General features: G+C 35.5%; 1 protein-coding gene and 1 pseudogene across 1 annotated transcript; one reads left to right on the top strand and one right to left on the bottom strand.

Annotated features, from left to right (window-relative positions):
* Positions 1 to 5,321: 5,321 nt before the first annotated feature.
* LOC148295057 (organic cation/carnitine transporter 4 pseudogene) lies at positions 5,322 to 10,429 on the top strand (annotated as a pseudogene).
* A 6,546-nt stretch (positions 10,430 to 16,975) lies between these two features.
* Positions 16,976 to 18,120, bottom strand: LOC148295058 (uncharacterized). The gene is made up of 2 exons (XM_088251540.1): positions 17,350 to 18,120; positions 16,976 to 17,254 (listed from the first exon to the last, which is right to left on the bottom strand). Exons 1-2 carry the CDS (start codon positions 18,110 to 18,112, stop codon positions 17,238 to 17,240), a joined length of 780 nt encoding a protein of 259 aa, XP_088107666.1. The 5' UTR covers positions 18,113 to 18,120; the 3' UTR covers positions 16,976 to 17,237.
* Between the last annotated feature and the right edge of the window lie 4,062 nt (positions 18,121 to 22,182).

The raw sequence follows: 22,182 nt of genomic DNA on the forward strand, positions 1-22,182 counted from the left end.
TTCAAAAGATCGCTTATGGCGATATGCTTAACTTCATAATCTTTTTTGATTTTTCATCTCAAATTCCTTTATTAAATCAAGGGAAGCCTTTGTAAACTCTTCAAGAGTTCTAACAAAATTCTTCATATATATACTGCAATGATGGTGAACTCATTTTCAAATTATTTATATATCCCTTTTGTAATAGATATTCATTAAGACGATTATACCATATTCTTCCAAAATACTTTAATCCACACAAGGATCATTACAAGCCATCATATTTTAAATCATTTGCTTCAGGCATTCTGAATCCTTCAGGAATATTTATACACATGAATTTTCCATAAATATGCATAACATAGGTGCATATGTTTACCATCATAATCCCATATCTTTACTGGGAAACGTTGTGCCATATCATCAAGTGATTTATTTCACTTCATCTCAAACACCAATTTGTAACATGTACATTTTTATATCATTTTGGTGTTTTAACTATAGGTTCAATCATTGCACTTTTTCCGGAAATATTCAACTTTACTGGACTGCCTCTTCTAGTTGGCCAATCTTTATTTACATTTGTCGACAATTATAACAAGTGGTGCAATATCATCATGTATAGCCCTTGATAACTTTAGTACGTATAAACCAATATATCATCAATTCATGATCCCACGATTCTCATGTGCATGCGCATGCATAATTTATAAGCATCTCATTGCTTTCATTATTTTCTGGTACCAGTGCCACTTCAGAGGCTTTCATTCTCACTTATGGACAAATATCTCTTCTAAGATGTAAAATTTATAGAATGTGGATCATAACCTCTTCTAGAGCGTTATTTTGAGTAGGGCTTAAACTTTGCAATTAATCTCCTCTTTTGAGGAATTAAGTCTTTGGAACCTATAGATTTGTCATGCTTCAGGCATCCAACAACTTTTATGGGGAGTTCAGTTTTTGCAATCTATAAATCTGTCATGCTTCAGGCATGCAACAAATTGGTTATTAGTAGTCACTTACTTTGTGTCTGTATATACTTCCGGTCATTTGACTTACAATCCTTTTTGTGTTTGAATATGCTTCTGGCATTTATCTTCTATACCAATCATTCACGTCGTTCTTTGTTCTTTCAAGAACAACAAAATCTCCCCCTAACGACGGGAATTTTGGCCTCATCAAAATAATGCTATTTGATTGGAGTGGTAAATGTTGTCCTTCAGGGACCAAATATAAATAATATAAAGATGATAATATGAAGCAAAATCTTCAGGTTCGCTCAATATATAGTGTAACATAAATACCATGGTCTCCAAAATTATTCAATCAAAAAATAAAATTTTCACATCATAAATTATTACAGATCAAAGAACTTCTGGTTCTTATCAGAAAATGAGTTCATATGTAGCAAATTATGATTAGTATGCTTCTGGCACAAGATCATAAGTACCTGTCAAGTTTATTCATAATTTCAACATTAACTCCATTGTGGGTATGTATGAAGCTATGTATGTTTCTTCTGGAACAAAGTAATATCAAACATTGTAAGTATTTACTTTGACTTGTCAATAGCTTTTGGTTAGGTTTGCAGAACCTAATATGATATTTACCAAAATGAGTGGTAATTAAACTCAAAAATAATTTTCAACTCAAATAGTTGTGTGTGTTGTTTCACTAAAAATATCATAATTCTCGGAGGCTTTGTCATACAAGAACCTCCCTTTATACTATTTAACTTCAAAAACATTTCACTTCCGGGATAATGTGTAAGTGACATTTGTTTCCGAAAATGATATAGAGCTTACATTCGCTTCAGGGAATTATGTAATGCTTACATTTCTTCAAGAAATAATAGATCCAATCATATGAAATTCATGGATGCATAAAGACTTTTTATTTACCTACAATTAAAACACATCATATTTTCCATATTGCTATTGCTGGAGCACCTGAAACATGAAAGGATAAATTTATTCCTTTATGCTCTTCCACATTACAATCCTACTTGGATTTATATTTTCTTTCTTATTTGTAAATATAAGAATATCTACCTTTGGGATATCCATGAAAAATATAACCCCAAAAAAATTTCATTGAACTTCTAGTTCATATAATACACTTAAAATTTCAAAATCCACAACTTCTGGTTTGGAGATAACTTCTGGATCATAAATCAAATTAAATATCCAAAACTTCAGGTTTTGAATTAAGTATGTCATTGCAAATAGTTCGGATTTTTATAATCTCAAATTAAATTTTGTATTTCAAATACGTATAATGAAACTTCTAGTTTCAACTAATTGCTTAACATGGAACTTATGGTCCAAATAAGATATAAATAAATAATTCACAAAGACAATAAAGTAGCATTATTTTTATATAAAAAAAACTTACAATCATAATAACACCGAGTTCTACAAATAAAAATAAAATATGATTAAATATGAAACATAAAATAGAATGTTATCAGATAAATTTAATTTATAGAATTACATGTTCTAATATGAAGATATTCCTAAATTTCTATTATAAACTGAAAATTTAAAAAGTTTCAAACTTCACGTTTAAAGTATAGACTTCGGGTTCTAGCGAGTCATATAAATAAAACTTATGGCTATAGACTGAATTTGATCTTGAACATCAAGTTCAAAAAGATCACATAAAAGTATTGATTTTAAGAAAAATATGTTCAAAACTAAATGATGAATCAAAGGTCTTTCAAACTCAATTTGATAGCAATAGCATAGATATGATAATTGAAGAACTTTGGGTTCCAATTAGATTGTATGATGTAGAACTACATGTTCTAATAAAATATAAGAATAATAAAAACTAAGAATCAATGAACTTGAAAGTTCCAATCTTTTGATTCCACTGTGGAAATCATGATAAAGATAAAAGAAAAAAAACAACGTTTGATTTTGAACTTCAGGTTCAATTAACATTTTATATATGTTATGCCAGAACTGCAGGTTCTTTACAGGATATGAACTACGTGGTCATATTAATATTAATCTCAAAAGACATTTATGAACTTTGGATATATATTGATGTATATTTGAAACTTCAGGTTCGGGTGCATATATCAAATTAAAAAGAATATATGATTTTGAACTGCAAGTCCAAATTTGTAGTAATATGATATTGTTCAAGGTAATATAAAAAATGAAAATAAATTAAAAAAATAGAAGACATGAAATCCAAATAATGTTGGAACTTCAGGTTCTTAACATGATGTATATTTTTCAGCCCAAAATCATAATACATATGCACTTGTTGAAATATCAATTTGGAGGTTGACACAATTAGAACTTCAGGTTCTAGAATTTACCTATTTTAATGCACATGTGGCCAAAACTTATAGTTTGAACTTCGGGTTCTAGAATTTACCTATTTTAATGCACATTTACCTATTTTAATGCACATTAGACTTAATAAGAACTTCGGGTTCTAAGATATTTGAACTCCAGGTCATATGAAGAACTTCACATCCTTAAATATAAATTATTGAAATGAAAACAAATAACTGAATATAACAATTAAAATAAAATAAATTATTGGAACTTCTGGTTTCAAGTTAGGGAAAAATCAAAGAACTCCATGTCTTGATTTACTTTATGAGAATTGCAGAACTCCAAGTCCTTATATAGATATTATATGGATTGAGAACTAAGAGACTTCGGGTCTTTATTTAATTATATAATTTAGGAACTTTGGGTCCTTGCATAAAATAAAAATAACACTAAAGAAAAGAACTAAGTAAAAATAAAATACATCAAAATTAAAATATTGCCATAAAATAAATTGTTGAAACTTTTGGTTCCAATGAAATATAAATCAAAGAGCTTCAGGTCTTCATTTGCCTTTTAAGAATTGGGGAACTTCAAGTCCACAAATATTTATATTATAAGGATTGAAATCTAAGGATCTTCTGGCCCTTACATGATTGAATAAGAACTGAGAAACTTCTTGTCCTCCATTAGTTATAAAAGAATTGAACTTCTTGAGTATCTCACTTTACCTCATAAAGATTGGTGACATGAAATATCACGTTGATATTGATCTTTTACTCTTAAAGAAAACATTGAATTTCTGACAAATAACAAAATACAGTTGAAATCTTGTAAGTAGATAGACAAGATAGATATCTATAATAAAAGTGCTAATTTCTTTGTAAAATATCAAATTTCATATGCAGTAGATATGTAAATGAAAATATAAAAATAAAAATTATTATTATTTGTTTGGAATCTTGTTGTTCAACTTCCTTTTGTTGATGTACTTCTTTTTATAAGCCTATGTAACAAGAGCTTTCGTACTTGAGACGAAACTGTGCTATCTCAAGTGGTTAGAGGCTCGTTCTGATAACGTGTTATATAACTAAGGGAAATTGTAGAGAGAATTGGAAAATAGAGAAAGACAATATAATTTGTGTCAATCAACTTGTATCTCCCATCTTGATAAGACCTCTTATTTATAGGCTTACAATGGTAAAAAGACATTAACAACTCATAAGTTACAAGCCCATTACTATGGTATTTAGTGTATAGGTTACATAGAAGTAGAAAGGGTGAATGCTAAGAGGTATGGTGGTCATCCACCAACTCATGCATTTACAACATATATATATATATATATATATATATATATATATATATATATATATATATATATATATTTATAATATTATAATATTTTGTAATATTTTGTCTTTGTTATCATGGTTAACATCGTTTTAACATCTAGAAAACCCAAAAAAATAACTTAACTCAAAGTTTGACTACGTGTCGTGTTTTAAGTGGATAGATTGTTACAATTGTTGAGATTTAATGAAATGCAAGTAAATGCACGGCCTCTAAATGCATAGTCTTGAGATCTGTATCTCTACCATGGCAAAGCTACAAAGTATATCTTCAAGTAGGGGTGGTTGTGGTTTGGTTACCGCAACTTTTCAATGAAATCATGAATCAACCGACATATTGCGGTATGCTAAAAAGACAAACCATGAACCAACCAACAAATTACTGTATACCGCATGTCGGTATATTACAATTGATATTTCCACAAAGCATAACCTTCATTGTCTAAGTAAGAAAACTGTATTTAAAAACCACGGTCATCATCATTAATCTTCACTTTAAGATACTGGAAAAAAAAACAAAAAACAAATGCACCAGAGATGCTTTAATTACCAAACCCAAAAAACCCTTCAAAATCCATCTTAACTTAGCAATATTCTATAGGAACTCCTACAAACCAAATATCGAAGTCCAAAAAGACTCCTCAAAAGCATCCTAGTCATGTAAGCAAATGCAAAACCAACTTGCAGTTGCAAATCACAAATGTTCAACAAGACAGGAGGTTTGGTGGAGGATGTTCATCATCTTTTGGCTTTTGTGCCGTCTTCTTCTGTTTATTATGTTCTCCGGATTGCTAATGGGATTGCCGATCGTATTGCACATTATGGTCTTAATCAAGAGGATCTTGCTTTTTGGTTTGATGTGCCACCCTTATGGTTATGGGACTATCTCTGTGACTGCCAGTTCTAGTTTTGTATGAAACCTCTATAGTCTGTGGTATGTGTGGTACTCTTCATTCTCTAAGCTTTTATCCCTTTGGGTTTTTCTCAAAAAGGTTTTAATGAGGTCATCATGTGTGCACGCTGTCACATCTTGTATTGTGATCTTGATGTGTTAATGAAATTCTTTTTCTCAAATTAAAAAAAAATAAATTACAGAACTTTCTATAAAAATAAAAATTAAAATAAAATATAAAAAAAAGGAGCATAGACAAGTATTGCACTGTATTGTATCTGGCCAACATATTTCTTTTAATTTCTTCAAGTAAATGTATCCTTAGCAAAAGGAAAATTTCAGCAAATGTAATGTTGAAAGACAATTTGCTTTGCAAACATAAGAGCAATATTTAATATATCTTAATGTAAAATTGAAATTTCAATATCAAATAATTATAAATATTTATTTTAATAATTAATTAAATTATATTGCGGTATACTGCAATCTTTTGAATTTGCAGAACCGCATCGACAACCACAAATTGTGGTCGGTCCAACAAACCACAACTTGCGGTCGGTTTTCCCGATATACCGGTTCCGTTGTTAGTGAAAATGCGGTCGATTTTTGCAATTTTGTGGATTCTCGGTAGAAAATGTCAACCCCATCATCTTCAAGCAATAAATTTCAGACCAAAAAAAGATTCTTCGAGCAATAAATCAAATCTAGAAACCACCAAAAAAATTAAAAAGAACTCGACTGAGCTAGAGCCTAGTTGATACCACCAAACAATTCAAAAGAACTCTTTGCAAAATTCATTTCTATAGCCTAGTTTTAAAAAAAGGCCTTTTGTAATATCAACCATAGCCCACTACCAAAAGGCCTTTTGATGTGTACGGAGTCACCACTTTGGCCAGCACTTTACCCCTTACGGGCCGACCCGGTGTGAACGGGGATTAGTTTGGGTTGTGGTTAAGGCTTAAAGGTGCCACCCATAGTTGGGGCCCATCCAGGACTACCTCGTGGTTCAGACCCAAAAAAAAAAGGCCTTTTGATGCACAAATCTATTACAATTTAAGACACCTATAAGCTGTAACCCAAGAAAGAGTAAGGGAACATAACAGACGGTGGAAGAAAGGAAATAGTTCATTCCTTATCATGTAAGTAGGAGCTTCTATATTCCTGCTAATAGTAGTATGAAATGTGTACAGAAGTTTTTCTTTTTTGTGTTTTTAATTAATTACTTTTGCATATATGTCAAACTGTAATTCACAGGAAGAATGATTATCTCATATCTGAAAGAATCCTAAGAGCAAGCTTAAAGTAAACCCTTGTCTTTTTCTGTTTTTCTTTTTTAAAATTTTTTCCAGCTTTCTATTCTCTCTTTTGGGCTAGGAATTAGGGAACCTTTACGACCCACACACACCACCACCACCATTTGTCCTTCAAATATTTTGTTTTACAAAACACAAAACACTTAAATTTAAATCAACCGATTTCATATTGATCATGCAAAATAATTGGCCACATTAATAATTAAATTTAAATTAGATCGATCACGACGGACATTAGACAACAAATAAGATAAACTTGAAACGAGTGTCAAAATTTAATTACTTTTTTGAACCAACTTGTTTGATAGCGAATTTGTCAATGATAAGATGTTACATGTGCTTTGACCCAAAAAAAAGGAAGATGTTTACATGTGCAAAGATTACGAGCATACAAATACAATATACATTAATTTTATGTGCGGCTTGTTATAGATGCAAATATAAATAAAATGTGCCAGGCGAAAAATATTTTACATGTCACATTTATTGATCACATTTCACTATAAAAGAATATAATAATAAGCCTCGTATTTCAAAATATATTAGGTTATATTGGGTAAAAATGGTACAAATAATTTTCTTTTGAAGGTCTTTCATCAAATTTGATTGTGTAATGCTATTCGTGGTTCTAATATTTATATTCCTTAGCTATTAATTAGCTTGTTATAGAGATTACTAACTTACAATAGTAAGTATTAATTTCGTCGATATTATTAAATAATAACAATAATAGCGTATCAAATATTGTAGATTGATATGAAACCATGCCTTCCCTGTTATATTTCAACTGGCCACTAACATTTAGCACACATTGATTCCAGGTGCGGGAATTTTTGGCCACCTTTCAGACTCATTCCTAGGAAGAAAAGGCTCCCTAACCGTTGTATGCATCATGAACACCATTTTCGGTTCCTAATAGCTTTCTCCCCAAACTACTGGACCTACGTCCTCCTCCGCCTCCTTACCAGCTTCAGCATGGGCGGCGTTGGCCTCTGCTCCCTTGTCCTCGCCACCGAGCCAGTGGGCCCAACAAAGCGGGGCACGGCAGGAATGTCCACATTCTACTTCTTCTCAACCGGGATCGGAATCCTCTCTGGCGTCGCCTACATTTTCCCACAATGGTGCGAACTCTACATTGCCTCCTCCATTCCATTCCATCCCTGCTCTTCTTGCTCGCCGTCCTCCCATTTGTCTCTGAGTCACCAAGGTGGTACCTCGTACAAGGCCGAATAATAGAAGGCATGAAACTAATGCGCGCCATTGCCAAGTCCAATAACAAACACCCTGCTGAGGGAGTTGTCCTAGCCCTAGATGAAGAAGCAAACAACGATAGCCCTACAACAAACGAGGAAGATCAAACTTACAAGGAACCTTTGGACAGCAAAGACGCAATAAGTGGTTCTCTAATTGTGTTTGTACCATATTTGGAAAATGGGCCAAAAATGGTTCTATTTCAAAAATAAAATTGCATTAAGTCCAAGCCCAACCTTTTTCTCATAGAAATAACGAAAACGACTTTTTTGGATTTCGGCCAGCAATGGGCGAAACCCTCTCAAAAGCCCATGGTACGAAAAGATCCCAGCTTTGGTCTACACTAAAGTTAAGAAAATAAGTAACCGTTACCCATTGACCCACGTGAGGGTCTAAAGAAGGGTTATCACCATTAATGACGACTTGACCACCGTCTCTCCCATTGAGAAAGCAAGTTGGATAATAGACGCCAAAACCGAAAGGAACCATTCCCAAACTGGATATCCAGCTGCGAAAGGACACTTACTAGAAAGGCATCTCTTAAGACCAATAGTTTCATGTGAGATATTCTTTCCTCCTACTTATGGACCGGTTCACAAAGATAGATCAACAGCTGACTATGGACAACATCCAAGTATCCTCATCTAGCCTTCATCATTAGGGATTCTTGCCTATAAATACAGAGGCTCTACAGCAGCACAAGAGGACTCTCTCTCCAAAATCAGACACAACATCTTGAACTTGAACAAACTTCAAGATCTTTTCAAAATCCAATTTACTGTTCAGATAACCAATTGACAACTCATGCGTTTATCTTTTATTGCTCTGCCATATTCATGGTATGATTCTTGTTGAAACAATCAGTTTGAGTTTCTATAAACATATTCTCTATATGAATTCGATAGAGAAAAATCTCTAATTCCCTCTATATTGTAATTCATATTTAAAATTAACTAAATGGAGAAATCTTTGGCTTTCGTTTCAACTTGTCATCATACTAGAGTTGGATAGAGAAATCTCAAACATTTGGAATCTTTTTCTTTCTGAAGTTTACCTTAGTTACTCTATAAATATCTGTCATTTATCTGCTTCATAGATTCTCGTAATATAATTTATTTTCCAACCTTTATATATTTGAGTTTCTCGTTATTTAGACCCAAGATAAGGGTTTTAGGCCCGAATAGGGTTTTATTAGTCTAAAAATAAGGACTAGTCCGAGCCCGAATTATGCTATTGGGCCCAAACTTGATGAATCTTGACTCGATCTGGGGTCATCTTGGGCCCAAACTAGGTTTCTGAACCCAATCGAGGGAGCATTAACCTCAACATTGGTTTTCTTCTTATTTGAGCTGGTACCATCCATATCCATCAAACCAACAACGCACAAGTGAAAAATTTTTGAAGTCCTCTTGATTGAGGCATAGAAAAGAACTCATCCAAGCCAGTACCCTCCTTGGAGCACAATGGCTTGATCAAAGGTCCAGAATAGGAGCAAATCCATCAAACAAATACTCCACATTACACACACCAGGTCTATTGGGCTGGTCTCATTCCCAATAGTAACACGCTTACGCAACTCACAACCGAATCAGAAGAAAGGAGTCATCAAGGCCCAGCCCGAGCTCACATGCTCTTCCTATCTTGATCCAACTTCCAATTTTATCCAAAGTTGAAGGAGTCTTTTCGCGAGCCAGGAATCTAATTGGGGCATTGGTGTTGACCCAAAAAAAGGGACTAACAAATTGATGTCTTCAAGCTACCAATGACTCGAATGAGGTTATTTCTAGCCGTGGCCATAAATTTCTTGTGCTCCCTCATGTACTATGGGCTAAGCTTGAACGTCGTCAACCATGAAACCAACCTCTACATCAACGTCCTACTCAATGTTGTGGCTGAAATGCCAGCTTTCATGATCACGGCAACATTGCTTGACAAGTATGGAAGGAAGCCCTTGGCGATCGGGACGTTGTGGTTTAGTGGGGTGTTTTGTTTTGCTGGGAGCTTTGTGGGGAATGCTGGGGTGTAGAAAGTGGTTAAGATGGTGTGTGGGATTTTGGGGATTTTGGGGATGGTGGGGACTTACAACTTGTTGTTTATTTATACAACGGAGTTGTTCACCATGGTTGTGAGGAATGTCGCACTTGGCTGTGCCACTCATGCAGCACAAATGGGGGCAATTTGTCGCAGTTCGTGGTGGTTTTGGGCGGGGGTTTGCCATATGCGGTGTTTGAGGTGTGTGGGATTCCAGGAGGTGTGTTTGCGTTTTATTTGCCTGAGACACTTAATAAGCCTTTGTATGACACTATGGCTGGGATGGAGGATGGGGAGGGTGCTTGCAGAAGTGTGAATTAATAATTAGTGTCATGTTTCTGCATTTTTTCTTCTTCAATTTTTCTAAATCTAAACTACTTGATTAGAATAGGCTCCCCCAAGACAGTACTCATAAGGGTCCAAAGTTTGAGAGCTAGAGCCCAAAAGAAATGCAGATAAAGCCCAAAATCAAAACAACGACGGACCTCAAAAATTACGTAAATGCCCTAAAATAAGCAAGATTGCGCTAATATATGCCAGCTCTTACGTCGAATAAGACGAGACGCCTTGGGAGGTGAAGAGGATTGCGCGAATTTTTTGGTTTATTATCACATTCTCAGAGATATTTACAGTTTATCTATTTTTTGAAGTTGATGAAGTTCTCTTTGATAATGAACATGAGTATTTTGTATGGTTTTAGAGTATCCATAATAGGCTCCCTAAACCACCTCCTTAGCTAAAATTTCAGGAGGAATTGAAAAAACCCATCTCCAATCATGGTCCCTATCGAGCTCCTAAAATAGGAAGACCTCTAGGAGCTCCTAAATCTGAGGAGAGAGAAAGGGCTCCTAGTGATTCCCTATAATTAAATGGTACTATATTTTATTATTATTTTAAACATTTATTTAATGATGTCTTTAATTTTATCATTTTTTTTCTGCATTTTATATTTTTAATCACCTTTCCACGTTGCAAAACACAAGCATATATTTTTAACAATTTTATCATTTCTTTTTGCTGTAGTATTTTGCAGCACGCTTTTTATGTTTTCTATTCTTTTTGCTGTAGGTGTTTTACAAAGCACAAGCAAATGTTTTTTTTTTTCAATTCTTTTCTCTGTAGACATTTTGCAGCACACCAACACCCTTTTGTTTTTATGGTTCTTTTCCCTGTAGGTATTTTGCAAAACACAAACACTTTTAAAACACTAAAACCAAGAATATCAAAATTGAATTGCACAACAAAAGACGAACAGCTCTTGAATTGAATACATTTTACCGTTGGCATTATTTGCTACAAAACCCAAAATGAAAATTGAATTAGAGTTCATCAAAAAATAGAATTTTAATTGAAAGCTTTTGCACAACCAAAGACCAACGCTCCCCCTCGCGCGCGTTAGACCCCCCCTACGACTATCTCTCTTCTCTCTCTCTCTCTCTCCTCCCGACGACGTCGCACTTCTCGTCATCGATACACTGCCGTCCAGCCACCTCAGGCCACGACACCAGTCCCAAAAGGATGGCGTCGAGCTCCTCTACCTGACCCACCCAGTTTCCCGCCCGAAAACCTCGAGAAATGACGATTGTGGCGACTGGTAGTTTCACCAGTTTTCTGGCATCGTTTCCAGCAACTTCGGGGATGATTTTCGTTGAACCAGGTATGTCTTTTCATCCTCTCGTTGTGTTCTAGCTGTTTTTGTAGTTATTGAGAATCGATTTCGGGTTTTTGAAACTTGATTTAAAACCTAGAAATTTCCGATTTTTGAATTGGTTTTCCGGCCAAATTGGAGGTTGGCACATTTGTAAAAGCTGATCCCCTAGGTGTATTGAACGTGTTGGTATAGATATTGTAGGGTGTTTTGAGAACTTTCCGTCGTCGAAAATTTCTCAAGACACCCACGCGTTGTCGGCGCGTGTGGCAGCGCGTGGGCCACTCTGCAATGGCCCATTGTATTCTAAAATGATCTTCATGTCATCCCGAGCGCGACAGTATGCTCATATTTGAATTTGGGTATCATATGACACTCGAACAGATATTATGCCTAATAGGCGATATCCGGGTTTGATAGGTTCGGACCGTCGGATCGGTTCCAACTTCAAATATGTTGTTCCTCGTACCTCTAGGATCATGTAGGAACTCGCGGATCGAGAATCGGAGTCCTGAGTACTCCGAATCATTAATTCTAGGGTTAGGCGAAACGATCGTCGTCTGATCGTGCGATTGGTTTAGATCCAACCGCTCGATCCAGAGCAAACTTTCAGAACGTGTTCAGTAGACCTTGTTGGACCTATAAGAACTTTCTAATCATAAATCGGAGGTCGTGGGCCCCGTGAGCCCGGTTTGTTGGTTTTAAAACATTTTTAAGAAGTTCATTTGAATATTAAACATGCATTTAATCAAATTAATCGCAGCGGAAGAATATGGTGGTTGTTTAAATTCAAAAACAAAACTTCTTCCAAGTATCTTAAGCCATGAACATTGATATGTTTTTCATAAATGAAAATTCAAGAGAAAGGATAAGATCTAATTACCCTTGAAGCAATTATATGAACCAAGTTGTGTTTTGGTCTTCTCTTGATGATTTTCCTTTGTTGATCTCCTCTTGATCTTTCTCCTCCTTGTGAGCCATAAAAGTATATGGCCTCTAAGTCTCCACACCAATGAAACCTTGAGATGAGAAGAGGTATCTTGAGAATACAAGGATGCTAGTACAAGATTCTCAAGATTGGTTTCAATCTAAACCCCTTTGAAAGAAGATTGTGTTTCACTCTTGAAAAACTCACAACTATCTCTCTTTGATCTCCCAAACCTCTTTGGTTGATGTTGGATTGTGTTTGTGTGTCAAATGAGCTTATGGAAACAATTCCCATACACATGCACTTAACAATTTTCGGCCAAACCCCATTGGGCTTCCAAAATTGGGCCTTATGACACTTAAACCATAATATTTAGGTGTCTTAAGCCCTTGGGCTTGATACCCAACCATTTGGGCTTCCCTCTAACTATTATCGAGGCCCAAATATATTTTTACACGTAGTAAATCATCCACATCAAATCAATCAAATTGATTTCCTCATTCTCATTTGTATTACTCAAAGTTAACCATTTAAGGTGTGCGATCCATTAGGTTCTAATTTAGCAAGGCAGTGGGAAAACATTAGAACTCTTTCTAACCAACTGGAATTAAAACCCCTTTTTAATTCTTCCTTTATTTTGGATTGATCACAATCAGTCCTAGGACTTCCACAAGCCAAGAGTGACATCTAGCAATATATCATGGCTACCCAAGCTAATTAGAATAGATGAAGAACCTATTCAGTTGGAATTGCAATGCAATACGGTCCTTCTCTTATACAATGTTTCCAATCATATTGTTAGGGTACGGATTGATAATGTCAAACCCCTAATATGATTAAACTCATATGATTCAATAGAACACAATTAAAAACCACTTTCTAAATCATGTTCAAGTACTTCGGCTGAAGATTCACTGAATCATATCTTGAAACATTCTCCTTTCTTTATCAAGGTAGAGATTCCTTATTGTACATTCACATGCCTCTATGATGAATTAAGAGATCCCAATAACACATAAGGAAAATCTTTTATGACTTGCCTTTGTGAGCTATCAAAGATCAATAACGCATCACAAGACAACCATGATGCCTCAGGTCTAAGGACTAATTTGCATTATTGCAACTATGAGTTCTCGTTTGACATATAGATAAATACTCCATACGAGAACTCCGGTTGATCGCGTTCAGTGTACTCATTCACTAATGAGCACCCACATACTTGTATTAGTGTCAACTACACAAATGGTTTGAGACCAACCATCCTCATCATTGAGCATACATAGTATGTGCCAATCTTGACGGTTTATCAATGCCCATTTGATAACCTTATGATTAGGAACATTTTGGGATACTACAGTTAGAGATTAAAGGTCTCCCGAATCTAAACTTCTTTAGATTACTTTATCTCTTATTTAGTACACCCTGGACTTTTGTTTCTTTACACGACATAAAAGATAACAAAATAATATTGCCCTTTATTTATCATATACGAAATGTATTCTAAGGAGATTACATCAAATGTATTGGCTCTTAGGGCACATTTCTAACAATCTCCCACTTGCACTAGAGCCATTTAGCCATGTATCTAATACCCATTTTCTCTGTATATCTATCCAGTTGTGACTGTGACATAGGCTTAGTGAGTGGATCTGCTACGTTGTCTGCTGATGCAACCTTTAGGATGCACACATCACCATTCGAAATGAGTTCTCGAATCTTGTGGAATTTTCTTTCAATGTGTTTGGATCTCTGATGAGACCTTGGTTCCTTGGCTTGAGCTATCGCCCCATTATTGTCACAGTACAAAGGCACTGGTGACATTATGGTTGGAACCACATTTAGTTCGGTAATGAACTTTTTCATCCAAACAGCTTCCTTTGCCGCTTCTGAGGCAGCAATGTACTCAGCTTCAGTGGTGGAGTCAGCCGTAACACTTTGTTTACAGCTTCTCCAACTAACAGCGCCTCCATTCAGAATGAAGACATACCCAGATGTGGATTTACGATCATCAACATCAGATGCGAAATCAGAATCGGTAAACGCTTCCACTTGTAACTCTGATGTTCCTCCATAAATAAGGAACATATCCTTAGTTCTTCGTAAGTATTTAAGGATACACTTAACGGCTCCCCAATGATCTAATCCTGGGTTTGACTGATATCTACTTGTTATACTAACAGCATAACTGATATCCGGTCTTGTACAAACCATGGCATACATGAGACTCCCTATTGCTGATGCATAAGGGATTTTACTCATCTGCTGTATATCTTCAGGAGTTTTCGGACACATGTTCTTAGAAAGGTGAAGTCCATGTCTAACTGGAAGTAACCCTTTCTTAGATTGTTCCATATGAAATCTCTTTAGCACCTTATCTATATACAATGATTGAGATAATCCAATTATTCTCTGAGATCTATCACGATAAATCTTTATACCAAGTATATAAGATGCCTCCCCTAAATCTTTCATTGCGAATGATTTAGTGAGCCACAGCTTCACTGAAGATAGCATTCCTATATCGTTTCCAATAATCAGTATGTCATCTACATACAACACTAGGAATACTACCGAACTCCCACTGACCTTTTTGTACACACATTGGTCATCCATGTTTTGCATGAAGTCAAACGATTTGACAACTTCATCAAAGCGGATGTTCCAACTCCTAGAAGCTTGCTTCAACCCATAAATGGATTTATGTAGCTTGCATACCTTATGCTTATCAGCTGTAGAAATGAAGCCTTCAGGTTGATCCATGTATAGTTCTTCCTGAAGGTGGCCATTAAGAAAAGCCGTCTTCACATCCATTTGCCAAATCTCATAATCATGGTATGCAGCTATTGCAAGCAAAATCCGAATAGACTTTGTCATAGCAACAGGAGAGAAGGTTTCTTCATAGTCAATCCCTTCTCTCTGCTTGTAGCCCTTTGCTACTAGCCTTGCCTTGTAGGTTTCTATTTTCCCATCTGAGCCTATCTTCCTCTTAAAGATCCATTTATTTCCTATTGGTACAATACCAGAAGGCGGATCAACTAGAGTCCAGACTTGGTTGGTATACATAGAATCCATTTCGGATTTCATGGCTCCAAGCCATTTCTGTGAGTCAATGTCTGACATTGCCTCATTGTAGTTCGAAGGGTCTTCAATATCCTTACAATCACTTAGGAGATTTAACTCTCCTTCGTTTTCATGAAGGAAACCGTAATACCTCTCAGGCATTCTTCTAACCCTACTTGAACTACGCGGAGTTTGTGTCATATCAGTTTGTGGATCTGGGATTGCATTCAGTTCAGTGTTGATTTCTAGCTCTTTGGACAATTCCTTGAGTTCTATCTCATGTCCCCCTTTCCCATCAAGAGCGTATTCTCTTTCCAGGAAGGTAGCTGACCTTGCGACGAACACCTTTTGCTCGTCGATGTGATAGAAGTAATATCCCATAGTTTCCTTGGGATACCCGATAAATCTACACTTCACTGACCTTGCATCTAGTTTATCCACATCTTGCCTTTTGACATATGCTGGACAACCCCAAATCTTGATATAACCAAGACTTGGTTTCTTCCCAAACCACATTTCGTATGGAGTTTGTGGAACAGATTTGGAAGGCACTCTATTTAACAAATGAATTGCTGTTTCAAGTGCATATCCCCAAAAGGATATAGGTAAATCAGTATAGCTCATCATGGAACGAACCATATCCATTAAGGTTCGATTTCTCCTTTCAGAAACCCCATTATGTTGTGGAGTCCCTGGTGGAGTCCATTGTGATAAGATGCCATGTTCCTTGAGGTAATCAAGAAACTCTGTGCTTAAGTATTCACCTCCTCGATCAGATCTAAGGATTTTAATACTCTTGCCTGTTTGGTTTTCAACTTCATTTCTGAATTCCTGAAACTTTTCAAAAGATTCAGACTTATGCTTCATTAAGTATAAGTACCCGAACCGTGAATGATCATCAGTAAAGGTAATGAAGTATGAATAACCTCCCCTTGCGTTTGTAGACAAAGGTCCACAAACATCTGTGTGGATTAACCCCAACAACTCTGTAACTCTTTCTCCTTTTCCTGTAAAAGGAGACTTGGTCATTTTACCTTGTAGACAAGATTCACAAGTAGGCATAGGAGCAGGGTCTAAAGATCCAAGGCATCCATCTTTTGCCATCCGGTGAATCCTATCTTGGCCAATGTGTCCAAGTTTGAGGTGCCACAATTTAGTTGAGTTATCCACTTCTCTAGGCCTTTTAGGTCTAGGTGCATCTAATACTACCATTCATTTCTAAATGAAAAAGACCATCAATCAAATTTGCATAAGCAATAATTCGATTATTATGTGAAATAGAACAAAGTAGTTTGTCAAACAAAACAACAAATCCGTCTCTTAAAAGCATAGAGACAGATATTAAGTTCTTTACACAACCAGAAATGAAATAACAATTATTCAAATTCAGGGTCTCCCCGGAAGGTAGATTGAGACGATAGGTGCCTACAGCTTTGGCAGCTACCTTAGTGCCATTACCCACAGTTAGCACCATTTCTCCTTTTCCGAGTCTTCTACTTCCTACTAGTCCCTGCACACAATTGCAAATATGTTGACTAGCTCCTGAATCAACTATCCAGGTAGAAGTATTAACTGTAAAAACTGATTCAAGAACAAGAGTGTTACCTTCCGAAGGCTTGTTCTTTAAGCTTGCGAGGTAATCCTTGCAATTTCTCTTCCAATGTCCATCCTTTCCACAGTGAAAGCAAGTTCCTTTCGGTTCCTTGCCTTTCTTTGTTATTTTTCTTTCCTTGGGTTTTAGAAAACCTTTCTTCTTCTTTCCCTTATCCTTACCTTTCGGTTTGGATTTGGAAGAGGAGGAAGAACTCTTTTCAAACACCGCAACTGTCCCTTTCAGCCCTTTATCCTTTGAGATATTCTTTTCAGCTACTATAGCCATATTGAGTAGCTCAGATAAAGAACTTTCCATCTTTCCCATATTATAGTTCATAACAAATTGGGAAAAATCTGATGAGAGGGACGAAAGAAAAAAATCTTGTTGAACTTCAGCATTAAATGGACAATCCAATTTTTCTAATTTCTCAAGTAATGATATTATCTTGAGACCATGCTGATTAACCGGAGTCCCTCTTGTCATCTTTGTGTTGACAAGTTCACATATTGTATTGAATCGCAAGCTACGAGTAGCTTCACCATAAAGCTCATTAAGGTGAAGCAATATGGAAGCACAATCTTCCATATCTTCATGTTGTTTTAGTAGCTCATCATTCATGGATGCTAGTAAGTAACATTTACCTCTACTATCATCCTTGACATGCTTCTCATAAGCAGTTATTTCTTCCTGAGTAGCTTCTTCGTCAGGAGCAATATGTGGTGGGGCTTGTGTCAACACATAATCAATCTCATCCATTTTAAGGACAAGTTTCATTTTGCGAAGCCAACCTGGATAGTTCGTGCCATCAAGGATGTAATTGTTAAGTATCGATGAGATTGGGTTTTTAACGGCCATTTGAAAAATTCTGCAACAACGTAAACAAATTTTAGTTTAGATTAATCTTCTACCAAAAACTTAGGGTCTTTAAGTCATGATGGTAGCTCCCACTATTTTTGGCAAATTTCATATCCCTCTTGAAATCCGAGAGTTTCCGTTGAAACTCTTAGTGGGGATGGGAGTCTCATTTTCATATAGTTTTCCTCAACCTAACAGTTTGTTGGATTGCTATCTTACTAATGAGAGGATACTCTTATCCAATCACATCATTCATGTGAATACCCATCACTATGGCCTCTAGAGAACTAGACCTCAACCTAACAGTTTGTTGGTTTCGTTCGTCTTAGTTAAGTTATTCCCACCATGCTTGTGGGTATAGGGTTTCAAGCATGACCTCAACCTAACGATTTGTTGGCCACACTCGTTATCTATCCGCACTACATCAAGTATGTGTAATATGCTTCCCTTAGATGGTTACAAGTACTGGATGTTGCCTCACTGAGGTACAACAAAGTGTAAATGTGCCACCCAATAAGAGACTACCACGGTGGAAGGCCACAAAATAGCATTCAAAATGCCATTTCGCTTATCAACTTAATATTGCTTTGAGGGTAGTTGAATTGGTCTCATTTTAATCCAATTTTAATCCTGTTAAAATTACCTATCTAATCTCATTAAATGGTTCCCAATGCAACATATTAGTAGCACATAATACTCCCACTAAATATTTTAGAAACCATTTGCTTAAGATAGCGAGAATACATGGTGCTACTAATTGGTTAATTATTGTCATTACCGAACATTCAAATTGCATTGGGCTTATAGGATGATTATGGACTTTCTTGTTGATCCAACACGAGCCACCATGTTGGATCATGGTCTTGGAAGGTGATTCATTTTAATTACGCGCGCATAAAAATAAATTAGGCATGAAAGCCATTTCAATATTACATAGCCAAATAAATTAGGCATGAAAGCCATTTCAATATTACATAGCCAATCAAAAATGAATACATATCCAATAAGCGGCCAATCACATAGCTCAATTGTTTGGTCTAAGTCCATAACCATCCTTTAATTATTTAAACGCTTTAAACAATTAAACTAGCAATGTAAATACATGCTCTTGGGTTGCATACATATGTGGGTTTAATTCAAGTGGTAACCATATTCAAAATAAATTTACCATGAAGTGAAAAAGTTTTACTACAATAGCAAAAGTAATTGTGTAAATCTTTTGGACATAGTTACACTTATCATATATAGTAATTAGTTCCAAAACCATTCAACAATTAATAATGGATCCAAAGTTGATCCACTAGGGAGTGGGGTTAAAGCATACATTTGTATAATACAAAGTGGTGATCATGATTATTCCAACAAGGTGAATAATCATGAATGTGACTAGGTAGGCCAACCACACTCACCAAAGTAATCAAAAATAATTTTAGTGTGGTAGGAAAATAATTAGTGATATGAATAAATTGATCAACTTTTGCATTTTATATCAAATCACCAACATTTATACCTAGAAAGCCCCACACACTCACCAAAGTAATCTTATTAATTTTAGTGGTGGGTAAAAGTTTATTAAGTGGAAACATTTTTTGAAAAACTTTTAATTTTATAATAAAACACCATCATCATCTTTTGACCTATTTTGGTGGAAAATTCCACTAAACACAATCATCAAAATTAGCCACCTAACTTATGGATCAAAAAGATCCCATAACAAGAACATCAAGAACACCAAGAACATGCATATGAACTTATATGAATGTTCATGCTATTTCCGGAAAAATCCATATTCCATTTTAACCATCTCATGCTCTTAATATCATATATTTCATGAAGTTAAAATCATGGGGGTTTTAATGCAACTATGCTCTAATGTTCATACATACATATATGCATTCAAAGAGAGCATCAATCATCAAAACACAAATCCGGAAATTCAAAATCCCAAACAACCCCTTTCACTCCATTTGATTTTTATTCAATCAAATCAAAATAAATCAAGTATAACTATTATACTTTTAAATGAATTCACAACCCACATATGCATCTCTAAACCCTAGAAACATATCAAGTTCATGACCTATGGCTCTGATACCAATTGTTGGTTTTAAAACATTTTTAAGAAGTTCATTTGAATATTAAACATGCATTTAATCAAATTAATCGCAGCGGAAGAATATGGTGGTTGTTTAAATTCAAAAACAAAACTTCTTCCAAGTATCTTAAGCCATGAACATTGATATGTTTTTCATAAATGAAAATTCAAGAGAAAGGATAAGATCTAATTACCCTTGAAGCAATTATATGAACCAAGTTGTGTTTTGGTCTTCTCTTGATGATTTTCCTTTGTTGATCTCCTCTTGATCTTTCTCCTCCTTGTGAGCCACAAAAGTATATGGCCTCTAAGTCTCCACACCAATGAAACCTTGAGATGAGAAGAGGTATCTTGAGAATACAAGGATGCTAGTACAAGATTCTCAAGATTGGTTTCAATCTAAACCCCTTTGAAAGAAGATTGTGTTTCACTCTTGAAAAACTCACAACTATCTCTCTTTGATCTCCCAAACCTCTTTGGTTGATGTTGGATTGTGTTTGTGTGTCAAATGAGCTTATGGAAACAATTCCCATACACATGCACTTAACCATTTTCGGCCAAACCCCATTGGGCTTCCAAAATTGGGCCTTATGACACTTAAACCATAATATTTAGGTGTCTTAAGCCCTTGGGCTTGATACCCAACCATTTGGGCTTCCCTCTAACTATTATCGAGGCCCAAATATATTTTTACACGTAGTAAATCATCCACATCAAATCAATCAAATTGATTTCCTCATTCTCATTTGTATTACTCAAAGTTAACCATTTAAGGTGTGCGATCCATTAGGTTCTAATTTAGCAAGGCAGTGGGAAAACATTAGAACTCTTTCTAACCAACTGGAATTAAAACCCCTTTTTAATTCTTCCTTTATTTTGGATTGATCACAATCAGTCCTAGGACTTCCACAAGCCAAGAGTGACATCTAGCAATATATCATGGCTACCCAAGCTAATTAGAATAGATGAAGAACCTATTCAGTTGGAATTGCAATGCAATACGGTCCTTCTCTTATACAATGTTTCCAATCATATTGTTAGGGTACGGATTGATAATGTCAAACCCCTAATATGATTAAACTCATATGATTCAATAGAACACAATTAAAAACCACTTTCTAAATCATGTTCAATTACTTCGGCTGAAGATTCACTGAATCATATCTTGAAACATTCTCCTTTCTTTATCAAGGTAGAGATTCCTTATTGTACATTCACATGCCTCTATGATGAATTAAGAGATCCCAATAACACATAAGGAAAATCTTTTACGACTTGCCTTTGTGAGCTATCAAAGATCAATAACGCATCACAAGACAACCATGATGCCTCAGGTCTAAGGACTAATTTGCATTATTGCAACTATGAGTTCTCGTTTGACATATAGATAAATACTCCATACGAGAACTCCGGTTGATCGCGTTCAGTGTACTCATTCACTAATGAGCACCCACATACTTGTATTAGTGTCAACTACACAAATGGTTTGAGACCAACCATCCTCATCATTGAGCATACATAGTATGTGCCAATCTTGACGGTTTATCAATGCCCATTTGATAACCTTATGATTAGGAACATTTTGGGATACTACAGTTAGAGATTAAAGGTCTCCCGAATCTAAACTTCTTTAGATTACTTTATCTCTTATTTAGTACACCCTGGACTTTTGTTTCTTTACACGACATAAAAGATAACAAAATAATATTGCCCTTTATTTATCATATACGAAATGTATTCTAAGGAGATTACATCAAATGTATTGGCTCTTAGGGCACATTTCTAACACGGTTGACCAATTTGGGAAGTTTGACCACTCGATTGACAGTGAGTCTTTGTTCGGTTCATTTTTACACATGATTTATCATGTTATTCACCTAATATTTTGAGTTAG

The sequence above is a fragment of the Prunus avium genome, chromosome 4 (genome assembly GCF_965620075.1).
Source record: "Prunus avium chromosome 4, drPruAviu1.hap1.1, whole genome shotgun sequence".
Lineage (NCBI taxonomy): Eukaryota > Viridiplantae > Streptophyta > Magnoliopsida > Rosales > Rosaceae > Prunus > Prunus avium.

Excerpts from the sequence above, each read along its gene's own strand:
- LOC148295058 (XM_088251540.1), bottom strand. The coding sequence starts at position 18,112 with ATGAAACTTGTCCTTAAAATGGATGAGATTGATTATGTGTTGACACAA.